At 36.9% G+C, this 11632-nt stretch overlaps 1 protein-coding gene across 1 annotated transcript in view; it reads right to left on the reverse strand.

The window, feature by feature from the left end:
• Positions 1–3414: 3414 nt before the first annotated feature.
• Positions 3415–11632, reverse strand: part of clmna (calmin a) — a 53441-nt gene continuing 45223 nt past the window's right edge. The window contains exons 10-13 of the mRNA XM_062440958.1: positions 9958–10136; positions 5721–5811; positions 5548–5609; positions 3415–3585 (exon numbers count right to left, since the gene is read on the reverse strand). Of these exons, the coding sequence (XP_062296942.1) occupies positions 3462–3585; positions 5548–5609; positions 5721–5811; positions 9958–10136 (456 nt within the window). The 3' untranslated portion in view covers positions 3415–3461. The remainder of the gene's footprint in view (positions 3586–5547; positions 5610–5720; positions 5812–9957; positions 10137–11632) is intronic.

Below are 11632 nucleotides of genomic sequence, written 5' to 3' on the forward strand. Positions count from 1 at the left end.
ACGCTATCTAATCCTTATTCTAATCTTAATCTCATGAGTCAGTCCAACTCTAAACCTAAAGTTAAGCCTTACCCTAACCCAAACCAACCTATAAGAATGTCAAATGTAATTTAATACCTCCCCTAATGTACAGTATGCTAATTCTAAACTCTACAAAGAGACTATTTGATGACCAATGTTTGTTTTCTCATGACAGAGAACATTATTTTATGATCTAACTTGTTTTGTCATCATCCAAATAATTGAATGTTAATTTCAGCATCACTGACACTGTAATGCCTGTGATTCTGAAAATTCTGAGTCTAATTCAATCATTTTTATAGATATGAGTTGATAACAATGACTGCAGCTGCAACCAAAAGCACTGAAATATGCCTTCAATACTACATTTTAAGCGATTGACAGTGCCAACATTTACAGTATAATTATACCTTTGATTTGACATGAAGAAATCCCTGCAGAAACTACTTCCTGTTGGTAAAGTATAGATATTAAAAGTCACGAGGGAGGCACGTGCACCCAAATGAATTCTTCGGCAGCTGCTGGATCACGCAATAGGAACAAAATCAAACCACTGACAATTTTAACTCACTTAAGTTAATTGAAATCATGGAAACATAAAAGTGTGCATTTTATTATTTTTTTCCTTAATTATAGATTTAACAAATATTTATGTAATGATCATGAGAAGAAAGTTGACATCATTTAAAGATCATAAAATAATCATTCCACAATCCAAAGTAAACAAAACATAATAACTACTTTGGCCTCAATGACCTTCCATACAACCCTAAACCCTAAAAATAAAGTGTAAAACTTAGCTGTGTCCCAATTCTTTACTACATACTCATTGTTAGCCAAAGTTTGGAGTCAAATATGTAAATACACAAACTAAATCTGTTAGATTTTTGAGTGTGGAAACACTATTTTACTGCAATGCACAAAAAGAGCATTGTGGATCAGCAAGCTGACAAAGCAGGCAGCTGCCTCAGGACCATAAACCCCTCAGAGTCGTTTTTTAATGTGAGTCTGCTGATTTTTGGTAATTTAATTAACTTCCATTTGTTTGAGAATGTTCTTATCTGTGTTGGCTTCAATTTAAGCATAAAAGCTCTGGGAAAAAAAGCCTGGAAGTGGACCCTTAGTTAGGAATGTTTCGTCAAATATTTCAAACATCAGGAATGCTTAAAAAAGTTGCTGCTTCCTCTTTGGAGAAGATTTGACTGGCAGTGTTTTTTTTCTCAAAGTGAACAGTTTGATTTATATCTGTCGATGCATTCATTGCTTGGTCTTCTGTTGGTAAAAAACAGTCAATGCTTGTATAACTGCACAGATAGTACAACTGTCCTACAGTCTGTACTGTGTGCAGTCAGTCAATAGTATGGAATGGGGACACAGCTCTTGTCCTCACAAGGATAAAAGTACAAAAACACATCCGCACACATACTTGAGCTCTGATTATGATGCACTGTGCCGTGGGGCGACCCAGTTTGTACTGAATTTGAATGAATGGCTTTTCTGCTGCTCCTCAGAGTATGAAGGAGCTTTATTTATCCTCACAGTAAACAGAGACCTCACGCACTGGACGGGCCCGTTAGCAGAACAACATTTGTGCTTGTTGTATGGAGGACCAAGTGTGACAATGTTCAAATAAATGAAAGATGTTGAGTATCACTTTGTCATTGTGTTTCACTACAGACATTATTCAAAAAAATAACATATAGAAAGATATTTCATTGTAAAGCATTCTCTTTCCATTGACAGGCTTGGATGAGATCAAGCATAGCTGAATCACATAAAACATTTCTTTATCATAAAACTTTTTTAGAAATCCATTCATACATCTTATGAGCCATACAATATTACAAATACATATTCTGCCTCAACTATTTTACAATATAGAGCGGGGAGGGGGGGGGGGGGTGATGGTTTAGTACAAGAGTTCTACTAGAATGTCCTACGTGTTAAAAAATAATATTTTCATTGTTGGGCTTGTGGTGAGTTGTGCACTCTCTGTATCAACACTTCCAACACTCTTTGGCAGTTTGTGGACTCTTTAAAAAGTGCAACAGATCCAAAAAATCACCCTTCATTCAGACTGATTAGCTCTCTTTACAACAAATACAAGTACAAGCCTGACTTTATCATTTATATTCTTGTTTTCTCTTTCCCACTTCGGCCTGAAGCACTTTTTAAAACATCTTCTGGGTTAAATGGCTTATCAGATAGGCAACTGTGCATCCATACATCCATAGTATATATATATATATATTTATATATCTCTATCTACAAATCAGTGTGTGCTGTACAGTCATTACACCTGTCTGCTTTGCACAGCAATAAACCACAAACAACAGGAGCAGGTCTGTGACAGAGGATTAGGGTCACACTGAGGAGATCTCAAGAATACAATTGTAATATATTGTGAAAAATGTGGCAACATTATGAGAATAAACTTCTTTTTTTTTTTAAAGAAAAAACAGCAAGGTTACACAAATAAAGACATTTTTAGTAGGCAGTAAGTTAAGTTTCAATTTCACAAGGAAAAAGTCTTAATAACATGAGGTGAAGATGAAGATAATACATCTTCTTTTTTTTTTACTTTCATATAAAATTACAATCTAACTTGTAACACTATGAATTTTCCTTCCTTTATTCTTTCAATTACGACTTGTGAAATACCAACTTTCTTCTTAAGATATCATTATACAGTATCTTTTAGTAAAATCATGATTTCATTCTTTGCATTATGACTTCCTCTTTGTACAACTGCAACTTTATTCTTGAAACTTTTTCTCAGAATTACAATAACATTTTTACATGATATTTTTTCTCAAAGTACTATGACTTTATTCTTGGCCTACATGTCTTTATTTTCCTTGTAAAATTACAACTTCATTTTTAATTTTTTTTAATTTTTACGTTTTCCCTTTTTCTCAGGTTTATTACTTTATAATTATAACCGTTTTTTGTTGTTACAACTTATACTACCATGATTTTGTTCCTCATAAAATTATGACATTTATCTTTGACTTTTTATTTCATAAAATTACAATTTCACTCTCATAACATTGAGTTTTGTTTAGAAATGATTAGCGTATGATTTTAATCTTCCTCGGCAGTGACCCTGCAGTGACCCTATTACTTTGTCATACAGATCACTTCAAGCCACATCGAAAGCAAAAAAGCAAAAAAACTAACAAAAAAAAGCTCTAGTAGTTTGAAATATACATCTTTTAAATGCCTTCACTTGATCTGGAATAAGTGTACTGAGAAGGAAAGAGGAGTGGCAGTTGAGCTGTATGTGTGTGTGTGTGTGATGGTGCGCCAAGGTGTGTATGTTTGTATCTGATAAAATCCTCTCTTTTTCCATGCGATGTGTGTGCGTGCATGTGTGTGTACATGTACTGTATGTCTGTGTATCAGTGTGTGTGTGTGTGTGTGTGTGTGGGAGTGTGTGTTCAGTGGTTGAGGTTAAGCAGCAGGCTGGGCAGTGACTTCAGATCCATCTGTGGTAGTAACCAGAAACAATAGAGCAGCAGCCACAGCAGCAGCAGGAGATATGGCTCGCAGCTGTCACTCCACCTACACACACACACACACACACACACACACACACACACACACACACACACACACACACACACACACACACACACACACACACACACACACACACACACACACACACACACACACACACACACACACACACACACACACACACACACACAGAAATAAAAAGAGAAGAATGTTTAGAACAAAGTCAGTGGACAAAAAAATAAAAAAAATCATAGTCACAAGCAGCGCTGCAGCCACCAGGTTCCAGTCATTAGACAAATCAAATCTCATGTTAGCCACAAAGTAAATATTCATGATACATTTATTTTGGGTGTTCTCATGTGCTGTGTCCTGATTTAGACTGCACTTTCAGCAGTAACTAAGTCTTACTGGGTCCACAAAACTATTTTATTTTAAGAAATGAGAGTGAGAAATACTCTGCAGAGTATCCACTGCAGCCTCCACAATGTTTGCCGGTGCGCTGGGTGAGCCTCCGTCAGCTTGCTAATATGTAAACTTGACATATTAAAGTGAGCATATGTCACTGGTAAATATATGACATAATCTGCCAGTGCAGCATGTAAGTAAACTAAGCCAGACATACATTCCAGTTTGATCTTATTGTCAGTCTGCATTGAGAGGGTCATTACAGGTTCATTGAAGGTTCCTGATACGTGACGCAGCACAGTCATAGAGAGCTAAAGAAGCAGTAAACATTAACAACTAAAACGCTGGAATCACTAAAAAGCTGGAATCAGATATGAGAGCTGTAAAAACACCATATACACATTTATTTTAGCTGGACTTTTCCTAATGTAAAATGCATCATTTTTGCATGCGTGTGCAGCTGATACACATTTTTGTTAATGCAAATGTACAAAATTTGACCTGTGTTTATTAAAAACATAAACAAGTCACCATTCAAACATGTTGTATTCATCATATTCTATCAAATGAGTGATTTTAAATGTCTTTTTTTTTTTTTACCATAAATTAATAGAATACACTTTATTTGCTTATTCATTAAGGATTAATCAAACATTTATTAATGAATGATTTTATGAATGTGAATTGGCGTAGAGACTAATTATGAGTCAGAATACGTACAGTATGTGAGGGTTAAAACATGACTCTGAACAATTAATCAATTATCAATAGAGCTGCTGATTAATTGAATATTTAGCGACTAACTGACTGCAGCTCTAATACTATGAGTGAGAATTTGACTCAAATACAGCTGGAGCCCGACCGATACATCAGTCAGCCGATATTAGCCTATCACATATATATCGGTATCTATGTATATGTGTTTACAAGTTTTTAAAAAAAACAGTTACATAGGCAGCTTTTTAAGTTTGACCTTTTTTCTTAATTTTAAGTTTTATATATCTATTATAAAATAATAAATGTTTTATTCATAGCTCATTCTAATTATTAAATTCCCAGTGAAGTTTATTGTTTTCAGTGCACTGATGTCATTTAAACTGTAAAATATCACACCTTCATTAAATCTGAGGGATCATTACAAAAATGTATTTATCTATATATTCAGTACATATAATATTATCTGCAAATATATATCAATATTAGAAGTTTTACTCCCTAATATCTCTATTTACAGCAATAACTTTATCATTTGTCTAAAAAATAGTGAGTATAAAAGTAGAACTAGGCCCATTATATTTAAAATAATGACATTTCTGAACACAGATATTAAAATGTGTGACTTTGTTGTGAAAACAACCACAGGAAATGTTAACAATGCTGGTGAGGCTGGCCAACACACACTTGTGAGTCACTAAGGCTCATCTTTAAAACAGATTGAGATCATTTCGAGAGGAAGTTTAAAATATAAGCTTCAAATTGCTTAAAATACATCACTGCATGGAGTCCTGTTTGACACACAGTCTGTAACCAGTTAGAGTGGTAGTCATGTAATCTCTCTGCAGGATAGATAACTAAAAGCAAGGAAGGATAAGTTCTTACCAAGAATCAGATTCAGCATTGTCATCTTTTCTGGTGGGAGCAGTGACGGCTGTCTGATTGTCCTGTGAGTGGGATAAAACATCAGGCTCACTCTCAGTATACAGTATCAGAGAGAATATTTATCCAAGGACATCAATATCTCCACAGAGGAGGAAATGGAGTGTCAAACCAACCGTGGCCTCTGTGAAGCGAGCTCCCTTCCTGTGACGGAGAACTGGAGGGATCTGGTTATCCTCCTGTCTGCTGGAGCTTCTACTGTCACACCTGAGAGAACAAGAACTGATAGTTTAGGTCTGAATGAGAGAGAGAGAGAGCAGACACAGGAAACAGTGCTAAAAGCTGCAATGAGTACTTAGAGATCATTTTGGAAATGTATTTTTGTTGCTTAAATAATATAAATTTAGAATTTATTAAGAGAGTGGAACAAAGCACACAATAGATCAAATTCCCTCTTAGTGTTTCCCTGTTGAGCTGTGGTGGGAGACTGGTTTGGTGAGACTTGGTTATAGTCACTGGTTATAACAGTGAGTCCTTGATATAACACAGATCTCACCACTGACCACTAGGGGCAGCAAATATGACAAGAAGTAGCTACTCTGAAAAATGGGCTGAGAAAATTCTTCATGTCACACTGTTAGTAAACAGATGATGATGATGATAGAATATGATCTTCCTTCCGTATTATGTAATATGATCGGATGCACCAACTTCTACCCTCTGCATCCCATCCAGCACATGCATGTATCATTTTCTGAAACTCACTTATGTGTGAATACATAATACATAAATCCTGGTTGTAACAATGAAAACTACTAGAGTATAAACAGAGACAGAAAATGTAAATATAAATAAATGGTTATTCCTAAAAAAATGCCACACAAACATATATATATATATATATATACACTGTTGCCCATAAAGTTGGAATCATTTTGTTTTTATTCCTATTTAAATGCATCAGTAATCACTTTTGACCAGGTGCAATGATTACATTATGTGTCCCAATTACCCCAGGTGAAATGAATTCATGAATAACATTTGTTTGGCGCTATAAAAGACAAGACATTTGCTGTGTTGTCCGTTTCCTGCTTAAAGCCTGTATGCAAGAGGTCCATGTTTTTTCAGAATTGTCTGAAATAATATTAACCAAATTTGACACAGAATTTCCCTAGGCTATGCCTCATCCGAAAGAGTGCTTGCACTCCGTCAGGATGGACACAAACAAGCCGATATTGCTGATTTGCTTGGAATATCCCAGGGTATGTAAAATCCTCAAAGTTCATCAAGAGCAGTGTCATTTGAGGCCACGAAAATCTCCAGGACGACCACGACTGACTACCAGACGAGATGATCGGCAACTGCTTAATCTTTGCCGTAGAAAACGGAAAATGCCAATGAGCCGCCTTCATCGTTTGTGGAGAAGACACCACGGAATCAACCTTCCCCGCCAAACTGTAAATCGAAGGTTGCTTCAGCATGGTTACAGAGCAAGACGAATGAACAAGTGTCCACGCCTAACTGTTCAACACAGAGTTGCTCGACTTCGCTGGGCTAGGGAGCACAAAAGATTACAGCTTGGGCACTGGCGACATGTTATCTTTACGGACGAGAGCCGCTATATCCTTACAACCATACAGATGGAAGGCAACGGGTTCGGCGATTAGGTGGCGAAAAATCCTTCGCGATGACTTCATCCAGGAAACCACTCAAGCTGGTGGTGGCTCAGTGAGCTGGTGGGCTGGTATTCATTATGGAGGAAAGACACCATTGGTGGTGCTGGATGGAAACGTCAACGCTGTTGTGTACAGGGACATCCTGGAGAACCATTGCCTCCCACATGCAAGACGGGTCTATGGGAACAACTTCTGTCTGCAGGACGACAACGCTAGACCACATAGGGCAGCTGCAGTGAGAGAATATCTTGATGCAGAGGGGGTGCAGCAGATGCCATGGGCCGCTTGCTCCCCTGATATGAACCCTATTGAGCATGCCTAGGATGCCTTAGGCCGATCCATCAATAAGAGGGACAATAAAATTAATGTCGAGGGATGCCAAAATTCGTTTAATGCAGTTTAAGATTATGCACCGCTTTTATTGGACTCCCTATAGGTTGTATAGACTTGGGTTAAGTCAAACACCAAATTGTTGGCGATGCAAGTCGGAGCAAGGCGATTTAATTCATGTTTTATGGTCCTGTGATAAGGTACAAGAATTTTGGGAAAGGATATGTGAGCATATCTGTGAGGTCTCAGGGACTCAAATTCCACTTAGCCCAAGAGTGTTTGTTATAGGTGAGGGTTCGATCCTACCAAAGGGAGATAAATACATAAAAAATTGGGTTCAAACTAGTCTTATGATAGGCAGACAGATTCTTCTCAGGAATTGGAAAACAGAGGGGGTGCCGCCTTTCCGAGAATGGACTGCAGAGATGGCAAGAGTTGCAGCTTTCGAAAAAATTTCATACAAACGGTCGGGAAGAATGAATGTGTATACTAAAAAGTGGGGCAAATACCTGTCCTCTCTGGAGGACTACTGACCTGGGAGGTACCATGCGGGAGTGTTGAGCGAGGTGGTGGCTGTATAAATCTATGTGGGGAGAATACGCATATTTGAACTGTGTTCATGTCTGGACTGCTGCTGCAGAGGGAGCTTGATAGAGTCTACCAACGTATTTATTTATTTGTTTTTTTTTTTTTGCTTTCCCCTTGTTTTCTCTGCCTATTGCATACAATGTATTTGTGTTAACAACCGAGGGTGACTGTGTGGGTAGTGACAACAGGTTTGCCGGGTTAGGGGAGGGGGGGTTAAGTATTTGTGATAAGTATATTGCTCTGTAATGTTTTAAAAGAAATCAATAAAAACTGTTAATCACAAAAAAAATAAGAGGGACAATATTCCTCAAACTCTACAGGAGTTAGCCCAAGCTCTGACCGAAGGGTGGGACGCCCTGCCCACTGATAACATCAACAAGCTTGTGGACAGTATGCCACGACGTCTGAATGCACTGATCCGTGTCAGGGGTGGCCATACTCAATATTAGTGACTGTGTGACCTTTGAATGAGTAATATTGGACATGCATATGCATGAAATCTTCTCGAATATGTGTTTCCTTTTAAACTGACCAAGGCTGAAGAATTTAAACAAAGCCTTAATCTTATTGTTTCAATACCCCCAATTTTGTTTAAGCCTGACTACAGTTTGTAAAGGTTAATTGTGGTTTCATTTTCATTGTGATATGTTTGGAAGAGATTGATTATTAAAGTTTTGAGAAGATATACACTTTATCTGTCAAGACTGAATCACATTGTCACAATCATTTCAAAGATTTTCCAACAATATTTTATTCCAACTTTATGGGTGACAGTGTGTATGTATATATATATATATATATATATATATATATATATATATATATATATATATATATATATATATATATATATATATATATATGTAATGTGTTTAAATAGTAAAATATTAAATATTATAGTTTAATAATTCCAGTTTTGAACTTGAACTGAATTATGCTCTTATTTACCCTTATATACTGTTCAGGTCTAATTTAACAGCTGTAAAAACACTCCAAATATATTTTACCCTGATATTTGATGACTTTTCCTAAAGTGGCACAAAATGCACAAAAATGAAAATATTTTAAATGTTATACTTTTGTATAGGTGCTACAAATGTTTGTCCATTGAGGCTGTTCTGGGTCAAATGATCTCTGTATCTATTAACATGTGTTTTAGTGAAATGAATAGTTAATAGTTTTAATAAGATAGTAGTTATGAGGATTTCTTTTTATGATGTAGCAGTGAAGACTGATGGCTCTAATGGTTATACAATAAACCCCACACTTCCATAAAGTTATAAAATACATTTCCATCATTATTGCTATGTTATATTTTCATGTCTTAGGTAAAATAGGACATGATATTGTGTGATACTGTTTTTGGTGTAAAAGCTAAAAAATACACTCTCTCTGCTCTCTGAAACATGAATCAAGGTTTAATCACATTTATTGATCAGTCAGATCGAATATTGATGCTTTCTAAATACATCTGCGATTCAAAATGTGGTATAAACACTTTAAAAGGGGATTTTTCAGGGATTCAAGGCTGTAGAATATGAACAGTTTGTAAGGGATAAATAAATTCAACCATATTGGTGTCTGTATCCTCATCACCTTTCTTCATGCCACAATCACACTCTATCCTCATAAGGCCTGCCTTTATTTCCATCACCAGCCTATAAAAGATCACTTTGTTCAGTACATTTAAGGAAATATGTGAGCAAACTGAGAGAGGCCGAGTCAGAGCAGTCCCATCCATTGCCATAACACTGCTTTCCCCCTGGGTGCAGTGTGTTTCTCAGTGTACCAGTGAACTGACTAAGAATAGAAAGCCTACCTCATAGGCTCTGTGTTTTCCCTGGCAGAGTCTAAACTCTGAAGCTCAGCCTCACTGAGATCACTGCCATCCAGAGGAACATCACCATCCCACAGCCCTCCACTCCTCTCCTCAGGCAACAAACACTGTTCCTGCAGTTCAGATGCTTCGTCGGTCTCCTGGCTGAGTTTAGCGATCACCTAAAAACAAGAAGAAACAAAGATGTATTGTTACTTTTATATTTTGAGGTGTAACAAACATTTCGGCCTTTCTAAAGAAGGGCTTTCAACTATTTGGATGCTTCAAACGACATGCCTGTTGGATCATCTAACAGCAGCTGAAACCTAGCAGAGCAGGGGGTCGTGTCTGAGTTATTCCTGTAAACTAAAGCAGACAATCTGACAATCACCGCCTTTATAAAGGTCAGATGTACAGAGGTGTAAACACAGGCAGGATTTGAACTTCTCACTCAAGCTTTCTTTAATTCTTCACACAGATATCCCTTTCAATTTTCATCTGCACAACTGAGTACAACAAGATGAATGTCTTTGAGGAGAGACTGTTCTAAAGTGAGCAGAATTATTTCACTTCATACCCAATAAACCTTATTGCCTTCAGACATAGTCAGACAACACATCCTATTACTCACATCATTTGAGGTACACTGAGATTTGATTAGATTAGAATCTACTGTTGTAATTAGCAACATGCTAACATGCTGCTAATTAGCACAAAATACAAATGGCAGTTGAAGTTGGTGTCATTAGTAGGTATTTGAGTATTTGCACAAATTGAAATTTTGACCTGATGTTAAAAGTCAAGGGACATTAACGTGTGTAGGAAATTTCATTAAATCCATCCAATAATCGTTGCTAAAAACTATGTCTGACAAATTTCAATCTCATGGTGGAGCTACAGTCAAAGTCAGGAGATGATTTATCGCCTGGGAACTGTGCAGGTCTCTATAAAACAGTTAGGCTATAGATACAGTGAAGATATAACCTCTTAATGTTGCTCTCAGAGTGCACCAGAATGATGCATTTGACTTAAAAATGTAAAAAAAAAGTTCTTCCAGGGGAGCCGGACCCTGGAATGAGGTCCAAACACCATAGTCTCTCATAATTCTGTGGGAATCACTGGAGTATGTCCAGTAAGCTCACGCTTCATACTCATAAATACATACAAACTTGCTAATTTAGTATATATCTGGGTATTTCTCATGTCTCATGTACACAAAATCCATATAGTATGCAGCTGGATCACACTACATATTCAATTTGACGCCATACTTGAGAAGAGTAAAAGTTCTTAACACAGTGTGAGAAGGTGAACTGTGATGAGTGAAGGAGTGAGGAAGAGTCTGCAGATTTGTGTGTGTTTTGATTCAGTTTAACTTACTTTTGTCATATTTCCCATGGTCCATTTTTGCACCTTTTTTTAAACATACTCGTGCCTGCCGATCCGCCAACACAATCCATCAGTAATTGAGATATTTTAGTCTGGACGGCGGTGGTGGATTAACCTCCAGAACAATGCAGTGCAGATAAAAACTGCTCTTACTGTATACATAATGAACTACTCAGCTACACTCCCACTATACAGAAGACAAAATGCAAATGCCACGATCAAAGTGGGTCATAATTATTATTGTTTAGAATCTCTAAATATAATCTTACTGCACCAAACTACTCATAAA

This window comes from Scomber scombrus, chromosome 19 (assembly GCF_963691925.1).
Source record: "Scomber scombrus chromosome 19, fScoSco1.1, whole genome shotgun sequence".
Classification (NCBI taxonomy): Eukaryota; Metazoa; Chordata; class Actinopteri; order Scombriformes; family Scombridae; genus Scomber; species Scomber scombrus.